This window comes from Perognathus longimembris, unplaced genomic scaffold (genome assembly GCF_023159225.1).
Source record: "Perognathus longimembris pacificus isolate PPM17 unplaced genomic scaffold, ASM2315922v1 HiC_scaffold_5318, whole genome shotgun sequence".
Classification (NCBI taxonomy): Eukaryota; Metazoa; Chordata; class Mammalia; order Rodentia; family Heteromyidae; genus Perognathus; species Perognathus longimembris.
In genome coordinates, this window is record NW_025960732.1 from 50,080 (window position 1) to 68,656 (window position 18,577).

The following is an 18,577-nucleotide window of genomic DNA, read 5'->3' on the forward strand; positions in this document are numbered from 1 at the left end:
TTTTTTTGTCTCTCATCTGTGAAGCCCTGATATGTCCCCTGCCCTGCTAACTACACCGCGGATCCAAGAAGGGCTGGCGAAACGGGAGATGCTGGGTGAGAACCCCCAGAATGGGAATGATTGTTTTTGTGGGGTTTTGTTGTTGTTGCTGTTGTTTGCCAGTCCTGGGACTTGAACTCAGGACATGAGCACTGTCCCTGGCTTCTTTTTGCTCAAGGCTAGCACTCTGCCAACTTGAGCCACAGCGCCACTTCTGACCTTTTCTCTATAGGTGGTGCTGGGGAATCGAACCTAGGGCTTCATGTACACGAGGCAAGCACTCTTGCCACTAGGCCATATCCCCAGCCCTGATTGGGGTTTTGTAGTTACCAGGGGGAGAGCGAGGGCCTTGGTCCCTGAGGTCCCCCTCTCAGAATCTTTCCCAGAAAGGTCCTCAAAACACTGTCTACCTGACAGTTTTCCCCGACTTTTCATTTTGCCAGTCATGGGGCTTGAACTCAGGGCCTGGGCGCTGTCCCTGAGCTTCTTTTGCTCCAGGCTGGCGCTGTACCACTTGGAGCCATCTATGGTGCCACTTCCGGTTTTCTGGTGGTTCCTTGGAGAGAAGAGTCTCACAGACTTTCCTGCCTCGGCTGGCTTTGAACTGCGAGCCTCCCGATCTCAGCCTCCTAAGGAGCTAGGATGACAGGCGTGAATGACCAGCACTACCTGGTTTTGATTTTTTGTTTTGTTTCGATGTGTGTGTGTGTGTGTGTGTGTGTGTGTATTTACTAGGACTTGAACTCAGAGCCTGCTTGCTCTCCCCAAAGCATTTTTTCTCCAGGCTAGCATTTGAACCACAGTTCCACTTTCAGCTCTTTTTTGCTAGTTCATTGGAGATAAGACTCATCCAGGGCTGGGAATGTGGCTCAGTGGTAGAGCGCTCACCTAGCATGCATGAGGCCCTGGGTTCGATTCCTCAGCACCACAGACACAGAAAAAGCCGGAAGTGGCGCTGTGGTTCAAGTGGTAGAGTGCTAGCCTTGAACACAGAGAGGCTCAGGGACAGCGGCCAGGCCCAGAGTTCAAGCCCCAGGACTGGCAACAACAACAATAATTAATAATGAGTCGTCTGTCCATTTCTCTGAATCCCTTCTCCCAGTTTTTATGGAGAACATGCTGTCCCACGGGAAGGGGGCTGCTTTCTTCCCTCACACGTCCCAGGGCATGCTGGGAGCCTACCAGCAGCTGAGGATTAAAATCACGGCCTGTGCCAGCATGTGGGGCGAGTACTGGGACAACCTCACCTGCATGGTAAGCGAGGCCACTGCAGCCGGGCCTGGCGCCCCCTGGTGTTTGGGTTTGTTTGCCAATCCTGGGACTTGAACTCAGGGCCTGGGTGCTGTTCCTGAGCTCTTTGGCGCATGGCTGGCGCTCTACCACTTGAGCCACAGTGCCACTTCCGGTTTCCTGGTGGTTCATTGGAGCTCAGAGTCTCACAGACTCTCCTGCCCAGGGCTGGCTTTGAACCACCATCCTCCAGATATTAGGCCCTGAGTTCAAGCCCCACAGTATTGGTGAGTGTGTGTGTGTGTGTGTGTGTGTGTGTGTGTGTGTGGAGGAAGGGGCGGGCAGGTGGCAGGGTAGGGGTTCCGGGGCAGGCAGCCCTGAGCCAGTGCTCCGTGGCAGGAAGAAGATGGTGGTTCGGGTTCGGTGGGGCCCTGGCAGCATGGCGTGGTGGGGTGACAAGGCCAGTTGTATTTCCAGGTGGGAGACCTGCCCCCCACAATCATCCCAGTGCACATGGCGGTGGTGGGCTGCCCCATCAGTTCCATGAGGACCTCCTACTACACGCTGGGACACTTCCAGAAGGAGCCCATCATCAGGTGCCCCCCCCACCCTGCCTCCCTGAGGCCCGGAGACACCCCATGAGTGACACCCACAGGATGAGGCCCTGGCCCGGCACCCACGGTGCACACACCCGGTCAACCCAGCTATGCAGGAGGCTGAGATCTGGAGGATGGCGGTTCAAAGCCAGCCCGGAGCAGGAAAGTTCCCTGAGACTCTTACCTTCAATGAAACCACCAGGAAACCGGAAGTGGCGCCATAGAAGGCTCCAAGTGGTAGAACGCTGGCCTTGGGCGAAAGAGCTCAGGGACAGCGCCCAGGCCCTGAGTTCAAGCCCCAGGACCAGCACACACAGAAAAAGAAAGCCCAAGTGACAGCCCATTAAGCCCTGCAGAATGAAAGCCTCCAACACAGGACATTGAGGGATGGCCAATGCGGCCTGTAACCTAAGCCCCTTCCTGGGGCCTCTCCCTGTGGGTACCCTAAATCTGTGGGAAATGTGATTGATTGCAGATTTGACAGGTGTGGGGGTTTTCTATTTTGTCGGTCCTGGGACTTGAACTCTGGGCCCGGGCGCTGTCCCTGAGCTTTTCTTTACTCAAGGCTAGCACTCTACCACTTGAGCTACAGCGCCACTTCCGGTTTTTCTGGTGTTTCATGAGAGATGAGAGTCTCACGGACTTTCCTGCCAGGGCTGGCTTTGAACCGCGATCCTCAGATCTCAGCCTCCTGGAGTAGCTAGGATGACAGGCCTGAGCCACCAATGCCTGGCTAGGAATATTAATGATTTAATAAGCTATATTCCGAATGATCAGCTTGTGGGAATGTCCTCCTCAGTCACCCCAGAATCTGTGGGTCGGGGCCGGCCAGCATTCTGAGGCCCTGTGGAATCTGCTGTCCTTCTGCAGGTTCGGGACCCAGGTCTCCGGAGGCAAGACCATCACGCGAACCATTCGCCTGAATAACTCCAGCCCCTGTGGTGAGACACTGGGGGACCCCAGGAGTCCAAGTGGCCCTGGATACTGAGGGGAACCCCTCAGGACCAAAGCCAGGCGCTGGAGGCCCACACCTGTCATCCCAGCTCCTCAGGAGGCTGAGATCTGGTGGATCACGGTTCAAAGCCAGCCCCGGGCAGGAAAGTCCGTGAGACTCTTATCTCTAATGAAACCACCAGAGAAACCGGAAGTGGCGCTGTGGCTCAAGTGGTAGAGCACCAGCCTTGAGCAAAAGAAGCTCAGGGGCAGCGCCCAGGCCCTGAGTTCAAGTCCCACCACGGGTGGATGAAATAAAAAGACAATGGTCCTGAGAATTGTTGGCCAGGCAGGGAGAGGCCTTTCTCAACACAAAGTCGGGGGAGGGGCAATGGGAGGGGGACTTTAGGGAGACCCCCCCACCCCCCCCCACACTCCTCCTCCCCCCTGCCGCAGACATCCGCCTGGATTGGGAGACCTACCTCCCGGAGCACAGCAGGGAGCACCTGCTGGAGCTGCTGGTATTCTACGGGCCTCGATTCCCCCTCCTGGACGCGACGGGGAACGAGCTGGTGCGTTCCGAGAGCTCGGAGGCCAGCTGTGCCTGGCCCTCCAGCAGCCCCTCTGACCTCTCGGAGTCCAGCCACGCCGCATCGCTGTCGGTCAGTGGGGGGGGGGGGCGGATGCATGGGGGGGGGACACGAAGGGGGGGGCTGGGAACGATCGAGCCACGGCCGGGCCCTCTCCTCCCGCGTCAGGTGGAAGGCAGCTCGAGCGCCCCGGCCAGGGCCATGGAACCCATCATCTCCGTCATCCTGAAGGACCACGAGGGCGTGCCCACCGACCAGGTGTACTCCATCTGGCCACGGCAGGTGGTGAGCTGCGCAGAACGGCGCCACCGTGGGCGTGGGGGATGCCTGGAGGGGATCCCCACCCACCGATGCCAAGGCTCGTCCCTACCCCTGGCCAGGTGGTCCCTGCTGGGGGCAGGAGCACGATCCACGTCTCCTTCACCCCCATGAGGCTGGGCCCCGACGAGGAGTACAAGGTGGAGTGCACAGGCTACGCCCTGGGCTTCATGAGCCTAGACAATGAGGTGAGCATTTCCGCGCCCCCCCCAGCCACCTCCCAGACGGTGACCCTGACCCCAGTCTCCACTGGCGCTGACCCCTGACCTCTGACCCCAGTCAGAAACCGGAAGTCACTCTGCCTGCGCACACCCAGGAACCACCAGGGATTCTCTGTGATGGATGGATGGATAACTGGGTGGTGGATGAATGGACAGATGGATGACTGGATGGACGGATGGATGATGGATGGATGGATGGATGATGGATGGATGGATGATGGATGACTGGATGGACGGATGGATGATGGATGGATGGATGGATGATGGATGACTGGATGGACAGATGGATGATGGATGGACAGATGGATGACTGGATGGATGGATGACTGGATGATGGATGATGGATGGATGGATATCCAGGATGACTGGATGGATGATGGATGGATGGATGATGGATAGACGGATGGATGGATGATGGATAGATGGATGGATGGATGGATGATTGGATGATGGATGATGGATGGATGTATGGATGATGCATGATAGATGGATGGATGGATGACTGGATGGATGGATGGATGGATGATGGATGGATGGATGGATGATGGATGGATGGATGATGGATGAATGGATGATGGCTAGATGGATGGATGGATGGATGATGGATAGATGGATGGATGGATGGATGATGGATAGATGGATGGATGGATGGATGGATGATGGATGGATGATGGATGGGTAGATGATGGATGATGGATGGATGGATGATGGATGGATTACTGGATAGATATGGATGATGGATGGATAGATGACTAGATGGATGGATGATGGATGATGGATGGATGGATGACTAGATGGATGGACAATGGATGGATGGATGATGGATGGATGACTGGGTGTTGGATGGATGATTGGGAGATGGATGGATGGATGACTAGGTGCTGGATTGTAGGTGGATAGAGAGCTCCCAGGGCGGGTCCGTCGCCTGCAGGACTTCGACGTGGACCCTCTGAGGCTGGAAATGCATGGCTCCGTGAGGCGGGCGCAGTGAGTGAACCACTGCACCTCCCTGCCCCCCACCCTGCTCCCCTCTCCTAGCTAGCACCCCAGGGATGGCTGCCCAGCAGGAGCCACTGGGCAAGCTCCCAGCCTCCACGTCCTTGTCCTGGCAGGTTAAGCATAAAACTGGACTCCAGCGGCCATCTGGAATTCCGATGCCAGGCCAGCGATCTCATCCCCAAAGAGGCCTGCGCTGGGGTGAGCATGCGGCCCGCTTCTGTGAGACCCTCCCCTGAACCCCTACAATGAGAAGGTTGGTGATGTGTGTCTCCCTCCCCTCCCCCCCCCCCCCCCCGTGGCCACACAGGTGCTGAGCGAACTGCTGAGCACGCGTCACCTGAGGCTGATCAACACCACGGATATCCCACAACACTTCCGCATCCTGGTCTCCAGCCCTTTCACCATCTCTCAAGACAAAGCCCACGCTGGCCTGGGCGGCGGCAGAGCCAGTGGCAGGAGGCCCCTGGCAGGGAAACTGCTGGCACTGCCTGCCCAGGAGAACATGGAGGTGAGAGACCACGCCCATGTCATTTGCATAGGCATGAGCATGCCATGCACAATTTGCATACGCACAGCATGCCCCACCCCACGATTTACATATGCACGAATGTTACACACAGTGCAACTTACATACCTACGCAGGGACATAGCACACAGCACAATTTACATATGCATGAGCACTACACACAGTGCAGTTTATCTGTGTATGAACACACCACACAGTGCAGGCTCAAGAAGGTTCTAGAATTGCACCCAGTCTGTCTCTGAGTTTTTCTGTCCACTCCTTTGAGGAATTTGTGTCTCTTGTCTCTCTGTTCTCCTTCCTCTCAGTTGCTTTCTCTCTCTCTCTCTCTCTCTCTCTCTCTCTCTCTCTCTCTCTCTCTCTCTTCCCCCTCCTCCTCCTTGCTGTTTCTGTGTACTTCTATCTTGGTATCTCTGAGTCTCTGAGTCTGTCTTTATCTTCTCTGACTTTTCTCTGTCTCTTTCCCTTTCTTTATCCCTTTTTCTTCCTCTTTCTCTGTCCATCTTTGTCTCTTTCCTTTTCTCTCGGCCTTGCCTCTCCTCTCTGTCCCCTCTCTCTTTCACTCCTCTCTCCATCTCTCTCCCATTTTGTCTTTATTATTTCTCCCCAGATCTTCTTTCCTTCTTTCTCTTTTCCCCTCTCTTCCTCTACTTTTTTCTCCTGCCTCTGTTGCTCCCTCCCTCTCTCTGCCCCTGGGTCTTTGTCTCTCTCTTATCTTTCTCTCTCCCTTTGAGCTGGGGGGGGGGCAGAGCGCAGGCACAGGAGGGGTCTCCCCAGGAGACCCCCCCTGAATCTGCCATTAGAAGCTCTGGGGAGATGGAAAGGCCCTCGGGGCAGGGGGGGGGAGGGGAAGACATCATATAAACGCACACTATCTCACCTAGCAGGCACAAACCATGCTCAGGGCTAACACCCAGGCCCTGAGTTCAAGTCCCACAACCAACCAATCGAACAATCTTTAGGAAGAAAGAGAAACATGAAGCCAATGTCCAGCAGTGTTTATGGAATAGATGCACCGGAAGGGGGAGCTCCCCGGCTGGTTTTTGTTGTTTGGGTGAAGATATTGGCCCTCATATCTGTATCCTATGCCCCCCCACCCCGGGCTCAGGTGAGCGTGTCCTTCAGATTGTCCTTGGAGCTGCTGTCCTATCAGAGGCTTCCGGCTGACCAGATGTTGCCGGGCGTGGACATCATCCAGAGGCCGAATGGAGAGAAGGAGATGGTGTTCACTCAGAACTTGCTCCTGGAGTTCACCAATGAGACCACACAGGCCAGTCCCAGGCTCCTGTCGTCCTCACCCACCCCCAGGCCCCTCGCCCAGTCCCAGGAGCCCAGCAGGAAGGTGGGGTGGGCGGGAAGAGCCCCAGGACAGCATTCATGACTCACGCCTGTCATGAAGCTGAGAGCTGAGGATCGCGGTTCAAAGCCAGCCCAGGCAGGAAAGTCCATGCGTGGCACCACAGCGAGACATCGCTAAGGCCATGTCCCCCGTAGATGGTGCCCCTGCGGGCGACGGTGGCCGTGCCTGAACTCCAGCTGTCCACCAGCTGGGTGGACTTCGGCACCTGCTTCGTGAACCAGCGAAGGGAGCGCGAGTTCCACCTGCTGAACCGCAGCGCCTGCCCCAGCTACTGGGCCGTGATGATGGGTGCGTGGGTGATGGGGGGGCCCTGCCTGCCTGCAAAGGACTCTGGACCCTGACTCCCTTGGTGATCCTGGGTGCTGGTGGCTCACGCCTGTCATCCCAGCTACTCAGGAGGCTGAGATCTGGAGGGTCGTGGTTCAAAGCCAGCCCAGGCAGGAGAGTCCATGAGACTCTCATCTCCCATGAACCACCAGGAAACCGGAAGTGGTGCTGTGGCTCAAGTGGTAGAGCGCTAGCCTTGAGTGAAACAGCTCAGGGACAGTGTCCAGGCCCTGAGTTCAAGACCCACAACCAACTGGGGGGGAAAAAAATCTATCTCGTGGGACACACATGGAGGAGTGGCTTGGCCCATTGTTGCCCTCCTGTCCCCACCTGCAGGGCAGAAGGAAGCTAGGAAGGAGGCAGAGGTGTTTGCAGTCTCTCCCAGCAGTGGGCGGCTGGAAGCCAGGCCTGTCAACGCACCCCCAACCTCTGTCACCCTGCAGGTGTTTTTCACTGCCAGGTAACAGCCAATTGGGGCCTGTCTGGGCGCTGTCCGTGGGGCCTGGGGCTGTGGCCCCGACTCCTGTGACCCCCCTCTTTTCCCCCACCAGGGACAGTGAGCTGTACGAGTCCACCCTGGTGGTGGATGGCTTGCTGGGAGAGAAAGCCTGCACCCTGAGACTGCGGGGCCAGGGATCGTATGATGAGAAATACATGGCACCCCCATTCTGACCTGGGTCTTGCCCTGCTGCGGGGAGGGACACAGCCCTGGGGTGAGGCCCAGGCCGGCTGGGCAGAGGGTGGAGGGACTTAGTCCAGTCTGGGAATGGAGACGGATTTCATGTCAAGGATGAGGGATCCCGGCCCAGGCTCTGCCTCTGAGGTCCCCGGATATGCCACAAAGAAAATGGCGCCCACAGAAGAAAGAGCAGAGACAAAGACTACAAGAAAAACCCATGGCTCTCACAAAATAAATTAATAACCACAAAGCAGGGCCGTCGGGATGATCTAGAACATTTATTCCATCAGGGCGGCCTTCATCCGGGTGCCTGTTGTTCCCCCACCACACCCTGGCCCCTGGGCTCCCCCACACTGACGTGTGCCCCGATGGACAAAGCCTGGTGGGGACCACCCCAGACGCGACCCCCCCCTTGTGGACCGGGCCACCTGCCTTCACATTTTCCCAATTAGATTAAGTGCTTCCATTTCCCCAGCCCCACCCGAAGAGGACGGGCTCCGTGGATCGTTCCTGTAGTCGGCAGGGCCTCAGTTTCCGGGGTACTCGAAGACAGCTGCGGCCCCCATGCCGGTCCCAATGCACATGGACACCACGCCGTAGGCCCTGGGGGAGGCCTCGGTGTCAGCGGGGCCCAGGCCTGGCCCCCCCCCACCCAGCTCCCCATCACTGTCGGGGTACAGGACTGGGGACCCCACCCGCCTCCTGGCACAGCCTGGGTGGCGGGCGCCCCCTGCAGGCTATGGCTGGGTGACGGGCGCCCCCTGCAGGCCATGGCTGGGTGACGGGCGCCCCCTGCAGGCCATGGCTGGGTGACGGGCGCCCCCTGCAGGCCATGGCTGGGTGGCGGGCGCCCCCTGCAGGCCATGGCTGGGTGACGGGCGCCCCCTGCAGGCCATGGCTAGGCGCTTGGGGAGGATGGGGCCCTGGCCTCCTCTCCCCGGTTAAGGGAACAGTGGGCTTTGGCCCTTGAGATTCCACTTCGGGGACAGCCTCACCTCTTCCCACGGCGCTTCAGCTCGTTCAGCAGCGTGACCACCTGGCGCGCCCCGGTGCAGCCCAAAGGATGGCCCAGAGCCACGGCGCCCCCCAAGGGGTTCACCTTCTCAGGGGGAATCCCCAGCTTCTCCACGCAGTACAGGGCCTGCAAGGAACCACAGCGGATGGAGGCTGCTGCCCCACAGGCCGGCGAGCGCCCAGGGCCTCACACAAGGGACAGAGAGGCTCACCTGGCTGGCGAAGGCCTCGTTGATCTCAAAGATGTCCACGTCATTCACCGTCAGCCCTGCACGCAAGGGAGAGACCCTGAGCTCAAAATGAAGGATGGGGCTGGGCGCCGTGGCTCACACCTGTAATCCCGGCTACTCAGGGGGCTAGGATCCGAGGGTCACGGGCTCAGTGCCCGGAAGAGTAGGAAACTCTGTGAGGCCCTTATCTCCAGTTAAACACCAAATGGAAGAAGTGGCCGGGCACTGTGGCTCACACCTGTAATCCCAGCGACTCAGGAGGCTGAGGTCTGAGGATCACAGTTCGAGGCCCACCAGGGTAGGAAAATCTGTGAGACCCTGACCTCCAAGGAACCAGCAAAAAGAAAAAAAGCCAGAAATGCAACTGTGGCTCAACTGGTTGAACACCAGCCTTGAACAAGAACGCTCAGGGACAACGCTCAGGCCCTGAGTTCAAGGCCCAGGATTAGCACCAAAAAAAAGAAAGGGGGGGGTGGGAGGATTGTGGACAGGACTCGGGGTGCCCCCCAGGCTCTGCCCCAGCACAGGCCCAGGGCCCTAGGGGTCCAGAGGGTGGGTGAGGAGGCCCCACGCGTAGCGTGCACCTCACCAGGCAGCACCCGTAGGGCCGCCCCGGAGGGGAGCCGGGGCCAGGCCGGGGCGCAGCCGTCTCACCTGCTTTCTGCAGAGCCGCGGGGATGGCGTAGGCGGGTCCCACGCCCATGATGTCGGGGGGCACCCCGACCACCGCGAACGACCTCAGGACGCCGAGGATGGGGAGGCCCAGTTCCTCCGCCTTGGACCTGCGGGCCAGCAGCACGGCCGCTGCCCCGTCGCTCACCTGGCTGGAATTTCCTGGGGGGGGGGGGAGGGGCAAGGGGGAGGTGAGGAGGTGGTAGGGGGGAGGGAGGGCAGCTAGGCCCAACCCAGCCAGGCCCGCCCCGGCTCACCGGCCGTGGTGGAACCTTTGTCCTTGAAGGCCGGCTTCAGCTTGGCCAGGCCCTCCAGCGTGGTGTTGGGGCGGATGCCCTCATCTTCAGACACGGTGATGGTTTTGGGGGTGCCCTTGGCGTCTAGGACGGTGGTGGTCACGGGCACGATCTCAGCGCGGAAGCGGCCCTGGCTTTGGGCTCTGGCCGCCCTGTCAGCACCATGGACAGACACCGTCAGGCCGACTCCGCCCACCCACCTACCTTCCCCACTACCAGAAGCCTGCACACCATGGCTTCCAGAGAAAGGCAGGCCAGTTGGGGGTGGGGACAGAGCAGCTGTGGGAGAGGCCTGGGACCCCCCACCTGCCCTTGTGAATCCGGAGGGGGCCCCCCCAACCTGACGCCTTCCTGGACCACCAGGGCTGTGAGCCCCACAATTCCTGCTCCTGACTGATCCAAACCTCAAAGGAGAGAAGGCGGCCCAGGACTGGTGGCACACGCCTGTAACCCCAGCCCCTCGGGAGGCTGAGATCTTAAGATCGGGTCAAGAAAATCCGTGAGGAACCAGAAAAAAGCTGGAAGTGGACGCGTGGTCCATGCTGTAAAGCACCGGCCTTGGAGTGGAAAAGCCAAGCCAGAGCAAAGACCCTGAGTTCAAGTCCGTCCCCGTACTGGTGGAAAATCCTACACAGCACAACAGAGCCATCCCTGTCCCCATCCCCGACCCCCTCAGCTCTCACTTAAGCTGGGAGGCCAGCGCGAAGGCATCCTGCTTCTCCCTCGAGATGCCAAACCGTTCAGCCACGTTCTCCGAGGTGATTCTGGAAGCAAAGCAGCGCCCCAGGCGGGCGTGAGGTGTGAGGTGGTCAGGGACCGGGCCCAGCTGCCGGCCTCAGCCTGCACCTCCCGCGTCCCCAAGTCTGATCTGAGCCATGGGGACAGCGTGAAGCCTCGGGAGGTGACAAGGGTGTGGGGAACTAGTGCTTTTCTATGGGGAGATGAGGGGTTCTGGAAGCTTCTAAAGGAAGCTCCGCCTGGTACTCACCCCATCGGGATGAGGCAGTCTCTGGCCTTCTCATTGTCCACCAGGCGGGAACTAATATTGCCAGGATTCCCTCGCTCAGACATGGACATGGACTCCACCCTGAGAAGCAAAAGGAAGAACCTGAGCCCAACCAGGATGCTGCCCCTCAAGCCAGGCACCGCCCCATGTGTGGCCAGGGCCGGCAAACAGCCAGGGAGCCCCTCAGGATGAGCAGAGGGTCGGCTACAAGGCAGAGACAGGGCACGGCATGGCAGGTCTGTGTCCTAGCCAGGCCCGAGCCCCGCCTCTCCCTGTGTCCAGGACCAATCAGGACACAGGCCTCTCCCTACATCCAGGACCAATTAGGACATTGTGTGGGTTTCTGGGGGTGGGGCCAACTGCTATACCAGCCAATTGGCAACTGTCTAGAGGAAAGCCTGGTAGGGCCCCTGAACAGGGCACAGGGCACACGCCTTGCCCAGTTTGAGGGAGAAGAGACAGATCATCTACATGGACACAGTGAGCCCAGATCGCAGACAAGGGGGCCCTGACCTGCAGGGATGAGGAGATGGTGGTGTCCAGTACAGGGGGGCGGAGCCTAGGGCCTCAAGGGCCTGGCCCTGGGAGTTCACGCTTGTCATCTTAGCCGCTCAGCCACAATCTGAGGGGTGTAGCTTAAGGCCCACCCAGGCAGGAAGCAAGTAGGAGACTCTGATTTCCAAGGAACTAGTAAAAAAGCCAGATTCGGCAGCATGGTTCAAGTGGTAGAACCCTACTAGCCTGGAATGAAAAATCCAAGCGACAGCTCCCGGGCCCTGAATTCCAGCCCCTGGATAGGCAAGGATTACCACATACATGGGCTTCACTGAGTGTGTGGATACCCAAATCACTAGATGGAACTGTTTTTCAGGCAACAATACCCTTCTCAACGGGGTGTCATAGAAGCCGGGCCCCAAGGGTGATCTGTGGTAGTCACCCACTTAATCCATCTGTGGGGACAGCCGAGTAGGCAAAGGTTGGGACTGTGACCCTTGCCCCCTGAGGGCCTCTGGCCTCCAGACTCAATTCCAAACAGACGCTCCGGGCAAAGAGACATGTCAAGCTCTTAGGCGCCATCAAGCTGTGATTTCAGGATTATTGACGCCCAGGGACGCTTTTTCCTTTTTATTTCTATTGTTTAAATGCTGGGGCTTGAACTCAGGGACTGGAATCTGTCTCTTCGCTTTCTCGCAAGGCTCAGATCACTTGAGCCACGGTAGTTTATTGGGGATCACTCTTCCAGATGTTCCTGCTTGCCCTGGCCTCACACTAAGATCCTCAGATCTCAGCCTCCTGGGTAGCTAGGAAGATGGATGAGAGCCAGGAACCTTGTGATGTATCTCCTAGCATCATGCCTTAAAGTCAAAGCCTTGGAAAACTCATGGAAGGTTCCAACTCTTCCTCTCGGCACCTACAATGCTTTCCCCAGGGAGAAGAGAACCCGAGGGACAACGAGGCTCAGACAACCCCCTCTGTGTAGACTTTGGCTGTCTTCCTACTAAGACACAGGTCAGAAGAGCCCTGGTCTTGTCAGCCACAATGGGCCAGAGGCCAGCGGTACTTCCTGAAAAAAAACCTCGGCTGGCCATCAGCCAACAGTGGCTCCCGCCTGTCATCCCAGCTACTCAGGAGGCTGAGATGTGGAGGGTTGCGGTTCAAAGCCAGCCCAGGCAGGAAAAGTCCATGAGACTCCTATCTCCAAGGAATCACCAGAAAACTGGAAGTTTGCGCTGTGGCTCAAAGTGGTAAGGCGCTAGCCTTGAGCAAAAGAAGCTCAGGGACAGCCTGAGCCCTGAGTTCAAGCCCCACAACCAAAGAAATAAAATTTAAAAAATCACTGAAGAAACCAATGTTGTCAACCTTCCCAGGAAACAAAGCTTTGAGGTCAAGGTGCCCTTCCCAACAATGCTGAGTCATTGCTGAGCCCCCCCGGGAGTGGAGGGATTTGTGGGCGCCCACTCCCCAGCAGCTGCCTCAAGCAGGGGGAGGCGGGGCTCGGGGAGAACCCCCAAATCATCATCCATTAGAATGGAGGAGGAGGAAAATTAGTTTGATGATCGCAGGTGGTTAATAAGCTCCCGACTGGAAGGAATTCTTACCCACAGGCCATGCCAATGTCATAAGACCCATTTCTGATGCCACCTGCAACAAAAGTGTTCCGTGACCCTCCGGGGCCTCGGTGGGTCTGTCGTGCCAGCCGTGGAGCCCCTCCCCCCACCTGTCGTCTAGGTGGGGCCCGTGGAAGCCGGACCCAGGAATTGCCTGCAAGGTCTTCTTCACTTTGCTTTCTGGGGGCTGGGAAGGTGGCTTAGGAGTGCTAGCCTAGCATGCATGAGGCCCTGGGTTCGATTCCTCAGCACCATGTACACAGAAAAAGCTGCATGTGGTGCTGTGGCTCAAGTGGTAAAGCACTAGCCTTGAGCAAAAGCTCAGGGACAGTGCCCAGGCCCTGAGTTCAAGCCCCAGGACTGACAAAAGGAACAAACAAATGATCAATAATGCTTCTTGTTGGCCCAACAGACGGCAAATCGCTGAGCCAGCCCTGCAGGGTCAGGGTCTTACCTGCGATGTTAGCCAAGGCCTGCAGGCCTGAGGAGCACTGTCTGTTGACGGTGGACAGAGGCACGGTCTCAGGGATGCCGCTGGGACAGAAGAAGGGATGGCCTTGTCATCTCTGCCCTTCCTTCCCTCCCTGCCCCCATCTGGACAAAGAGCTGTGCGGGGGCTTTGTCCTTAGATCCCATAGGTTTGGGGGGGGGGCTCCCAAACATGGTGCGCCGCCATTAGTCCTAGGAGACGATGCCATCCCAAAGCAACATCACAGTCTTCAGAGCTGGGTACCGTAGCTCATGCCTGTCATCCTTGCTACTGGGAAGGCTGAGATCTAGAGGATCGAGTTTCAAAGCCAACCCCGGGCAGGAAAGTCTGTGAGACTCTTATCTCCAATGAACCACCAGAAAACCGGAAGTGGCGCCATAGATGTCTCCAAGTGGTAGAAGTGGTAGCGCACCAGCCTTGAACAAAAGAGCTCAGGGACAACACCTAGATGCGGAGTTCAGAGTTCAAGCTCTAGGACCAGCCAGGAAAAAAAAAAAGGAAGGAGGAAGAAAAGAAGAGAGAGAAAGAAATGAAGGAAGGAAGTAAAAGAAAGGAGAGAGGGAGGAAAAGGAAGGAGAATCCACTCATTCTCCATCTTGGCACACAGGTACTGAATGCCATGTTTGTCAGGGTGCATTTGCCCTGGGTTTTGCCCCAACCCTAAACTCCTGCTGAGGGTCTGGGTATGCGGCCTGCTCAACCCACCCCCAAGGCTGGTGGCTGATCAGCATGTGTGTCTGGTTATTTATCTGACATGGGAGCAGAGGCTACCCAGTCGTGGCGTAGACAGCCAAGCTAGCATTGTGTACAGTCACGTGACTGTCAACCTCTCCTCCAGTCTCCCAGCCCTGTGTGTTTTGGCTCAGGGCCCAGTAACTCTCCCTACCCTTCTAATGAAGGGGAAAGGTTGGGTCCATAGAACACGATCCCAAGGATTGTTTTGATTGCTTTGATATCTGCCTCCCACTACGATTCCTCCATGAACTCACCCCCTCCCCCTTTTCTTCCCCCCAATCCTGAAGCTTGAACTCTTGGTCTGAGTGTTCTCCCTGAGCTCCTTTTTGCTCAAGGCTGGTGCTCTACCGCTTAAGCCACAGCGCCACTCGTGGCTTTTTCTGTGATTTGTTGGGAGATAAGAGTCACATGGACTTTCCTGCCCAGGCTGGCTTTGAACCATGATCCTCAAGATCTCAGCCTCTTGAGTAGCTAGGATGACAGGTGCGAACCCCCAGCCATCTCATTCTGGGTTTTCGGGGGGCTGGAATCTGCTCAAAAATGACAGTGGCCAATTCAGAGGGAGAAGTAGGCAAGATTACCTCAGAAACTGAGCAATCCTGGCCATTATAGCCCCGGCTCCAGGTTGAAGCACGTTACCTATGAACAAAGAAAGCCTTATTCAGTGCTACAGAAGTGCTCTGAACATTGAAGTTACAGATGTGAACAGCAGACAGAGATATTCCAGATCATTCTCTAGGAATGTGGGGAGCCAGCCCCACACAACAACCTGTCTTGATCACACACATAAGCCCTGGGGTAGGAGAGTTTCGGTTACAGTTACCCCTACACTTTGCTACCCCCGCCCCCCAAAATGCATACAGGGCAGGTGGCCTGTCCTTAAGATAACATGAGAACACAGCACAGAACAGGACAGCCAACAGACCTGAGCCAAGGATGAGGGGAATGAGATGTGCGCGCGCGCGCGTGTGTGTGTATGTGTGTGTGTGTGTGTGTGTATACCCCCCCCACACACAGGTCCCAAGCACTTCCTTGAGCTTTTGTGCCCAAGGCTGACACTGTACCACTTGAGCCACAGTGCTACTTTGGTGTTTAATTAGAAATAAAGAGTCTTATCGATTTTTTTTTTTTTTTGCCTTTCCAGGCTGGCTTTCAACCTCAGTCCTCAGATTTCAGCCCCCTGAGTAGCTAAGATGACAGGTATGAGCCTCCAGCGACCAGCCTGTTATATTTCTTTCTTTCTCTTTTTTCTGTTGGTCACAGGGCTTGAACTCTGGGCTGGGCACTGTCTCTGTCCCTGAGCTCTTCAGCTCAAGGTTAGTGTTCCACCACTTGAGTGCCACTTTGGTTTTCTGGTAGAAAAGAGTTTCATGGACTTTCCTTGCCCGTGCTAGCTTTGAATCACAATCCTTAGATCTCGGCCTCCTGAGTAGCTAAGATTACAGGCCTGAGTCACTGGCATGCAGCCAGCTCATATTTCAAGGGAAGCAATGCAGGATGGGACACAGTGGTGGACTGAAGGTAAAGGCTGAATTCCTGTCCTGGTTGTGGGGCAAATTCTCTGGGCGTCAGTTTCTTCATGTGATCATGAGAAGGCTAGGCTAGATGGCTTTTTCTGTGTTTTTTTTTTTTTTTTTTTTGCCAGTCCTGGGGCTTGAACTCAGGGCCTGAGCACTGTTCCTGGCTTCTTTGTGCTCAAGGCTAGCACTCTGCCACTTGAGCCACAGCGCCACTTCTGGCCGTTTTCTATATATGTGGTGCTGGGGAATCGAACCCAGGGCTTCATGTATGTGAGGCAAGCACTCTACCACTAGGCCACATTCCCAGCCCTTTTTCTGTGTCTTGTCTCCCTTCTTCCACCCTGGCCTAAACAGGATGTCAATCCATGTGAATGACAAGGCATCTCTTGTGCCTCCTGCTGGACTCACGCCTATCATCCTAGCTGCCCAGGAGGCTGAGAGCTGAGGATGGAGGTTTCCAAGCCAGCCTGGGGAAGGAACAGTCCATGAGAACTCTCACCTCCAGTTCATCAGCAAAAGATCAGAAGGTAGAGGTGTGGCTCAGGGGGTAGAGCACCACCAACCTTGGAAGATAGTAAAGCTAAGTGACAAGAGTCCTGGCCCTGAGGAGTTCAAGCCCTGGTACTGGTGCACACAAACACACACACACACAAACACACACACACACACACACTCTTTCTCCTGACCCCAGAGCGTCCTGCGCCCTCGGATTCAGAAAGCCCACCGCGGGGCTCTCCTGTTTTTCCGGGGGGGCGGGCAATGAAGAGTTGCGGGCTGGGTCAGGCTTGGGGCCTGGGGTCCAGACTGGACATTGGGAGGCACTGACACTGCACTTGGGAGTGGGTGGGGGACGGGATCGGGGTTCAGGGGGACGCCTCACCCACGGAAATGTCTCCCAGCTGCTCCGGCTTCAGGTTCACATCCTGGAGCACGGCGGTCATGGCGGCCGACAGGAGCTCGTCGGGGGTGGTGTCCTGCCGGGGGTGGGGTAGGGGGGAGGGACACAGAAAAGAGGTGAACCCCGCTCTCATCTGCACCCCTCAAATAAAAAGAAAAAACCAACCCGAGCCACCCTAACCTGGGGGTCCGTCTCCCCCAGGCCTTCCTCGGGGGAGGAGAGGAACCCGGGCAGACCTCGATTGGGGCCTCCGCCCGGCCCCGGGGTCCCCTCGCCCCACCCCGGGGCCCCGCACCTTGAAGCCCCCGCGGCCCGCCTTGCCGATGGCCGTGCGCCGGCCGTGCACCACCACCACGTCCCCGGCCGCGGCCTGCGCGGAGACCCCGCGGCACGGCGCGGCCTGCGGCGCGGGAGCCGAGTCGGGTCGGCGGGACAGATGTCCCATCACCACCTGGAGCCTCCACATGGCCGCCTTGGGCTCCATGGACGACGCCCCCAACTTCTCCTGCGCCCCACTTCTGGGGCCCGGAAATAATAAACCCTCGCCCGAGCGTGCGCACAACCGCCGCGGCCCGAAGGTGCCCACCCACTCCTCGACGGCAACCAATCCGGAGGAGGCGCTGGCTTGCCCGAGACCACGCCCCTCTCGACGAAGGCAACCAATCAGAACGAGGCGATGATTACCCCCGAGACCCCACCCGCCCTCTCACCGCCTCCTGCCAATCAGAAGGAGGAGCTGCCCGAGGCCACGCCCCCCTCCTCCGGCCGCTACACACTCCAAAGTCCGGCTTCAGGGCTCCGCCTGGGGGCGCTGATCCACGGGTGAATTTGCCTGGATCCCCGCCCAGAATGCTGACTGGTAACCCCAACTTTCGGAGTCATCCTTAACAGGGGGGTGGGGGTGGGGGTGGGTGGAGGGAGGGGTAAGGGCGAAGTCTCAGAGTTTTTCATTCTTTTTCTTAAATTTTTATTTATTATTTTTCGATTGTACAGAGAGGGCGTACAGAAGTCAGGCCAGGAGCACATTTCTTTATGGACCATGTCACTCCCTGCCCCCCAAAGTTTGGATCTCCCGCCCTGGGGGGGGTGGGGGGTCCCCTTGCCAATGAGTGGGCCGGATTTCCTAAGATCACATCCCTTGCTTTTGCTGTGATAAGTGGATTTCCCCCCCCTCTCTGCCCTCCCCCACATGCTGTTCCCTCCCACCTAGTTGGCCCCAGGCTCCGCTGGTTCTCAAACCTGAGGACCTCAATATTTTAACAGGGTCAGTCTGTCTGTCCCAGGGCAAAGCAATATGCAGCCTCTGAGTAGCACAAACAATGGGTCTTCACAAAGACACCCAGGGCTCGCACCTGTCATCCCAGTTGTTTAGGAGGCTGACATCTGAAGATCGCTGCTCAATGCCACCCCAGCAGGAAAGTCTGTGAGAGTCTTACTCCAATAAACTCGGAAAAGGGTGAAGTGGTGCTGTGGCCCGAGTGGCAGAGCACCAGCCTTGAACACAGAGAGGGTCAGAGCCAGAGCCCAGGCCCTGAGTTCAAACCCCAGAACCAGCTCACAGATACGCAAACACACACACACACGAATGAGACACCTTGAACCCCATCAAGCTCCTGAAGATCAAGGGTGGTTGCTATAACCCACCTCGCCTTCCCTCCATTCCTGAACCCCTACACTAGATCCTTTTGTTTGTGTGTTTTTTATTGTCAATCATGGGGGTTGAACTCAGGGCCTGGGCGCTGTTCCTGAGCTCTTCTGCTCAAAGGCTGGCACTCTACCACTTCGAGCCACAC

The 18,577-nt window shown here is 57.4% G+C and overlaps 2 protein-coding genes across 2 annotated transcripts in view; one reads left to right on the forward strand and one right to left on the reverse strand.

Annotated features, from left to right (window-relative positions):
* LOC125345117 (deleted in lung and esophageal cancer protein 1-like) overlaps window positions 1–7,937 on the forward strand; it is a 28,336-nt gene extending 20,399 nt beyond the window's left edge. The window contains exons 24-37 of the mRNA XM_048337360.1: window positions 25–95; window positions 1,142–1,293; window positions 1,747–1,865; window positions 2,736–2,806; window positions 3,255–3,460; window positions 3,557–3,673; window positions 3,769–3,894; window positions 4,820–4,914; window positions 5,040–5,124; window positions 5,234–5,434; window positions 6,558–6,719; window positions 6,944–7,097; window positions 7,473–7,596; window positions 7,688–7,937. Of these exons, the coding sequence (XP_048193317.1) occupies window positions 25–95; window positions 1,142–1,293; window positions 1,747–1,865; window positions 2,736–2,806; window positions 3,255–3,460; window positions 3,557–3,673; window positions 3,769–3,894; window positions 4,820–4,914; window positions 5,040–5,124; window positions 5,234–5,434; window positions 6,558–6,719; window positions 6,944–7,097; window positions 7,473–7,596; window positions 7,688–7,808 (1,804 nt within the window). The 3' untranslated portion in view covers window positions 7,809–7,937. The remainder of the gene's footprint in view (window positions 1–24; window positions 96–1,141; window positions 1,294–1,746; window positions 1,866–2,735; window positions 2,807–3,254; window positions 3,461–3,556; window positions 3,674–3,768; window positions 3,895–4,819; window positions 4,915–5,039; window positions 5,125–5,233; window positions 5,435–6,557; window positions 6,720–6,943; window positions 7,098–7,472; window positions 7,597–7,687) is intronic.
* Window positions 7,938–8,074: 137 nt separating this feature from the next.
* On the reverse strand, window positions 8,075–17,315 carry LOC125345115 (3-ketoacyl-CoA thiolase B, peroxisomal-like). Its single transcript, XM_048337356.1, has 12 exons — window positions 17,080–17,315; window positions 16,767–16,860; window positions 14,948–15,005; window positions 13,596–13,675; window positions 13,133–13,175; window positions 11,016–11,114; window positions 10,711–10,791; window positions 9,989–10,179; window positions 9,714–9,893; window positions 9,042–9,097; window positions 8,811–8,956; window positions 8,075–8,418 (listed from the first exon to the last, which is right to left on the reverse strand). Exons 1-12 carry the CDS (start codon window positions 17,266–17,268, stop codon window positions 8,343–8,345), a joined length of 1,293 nt encoding a protein of 430 aa, XP_048193313.1. The 5' UTR covers window positions 17,269–17,315; the 3' UTR covers window positions 8,075–8,342.
* Between the last annotated feature and the right edge of the window lie 1,262 nt (window positions 17,316–18,577).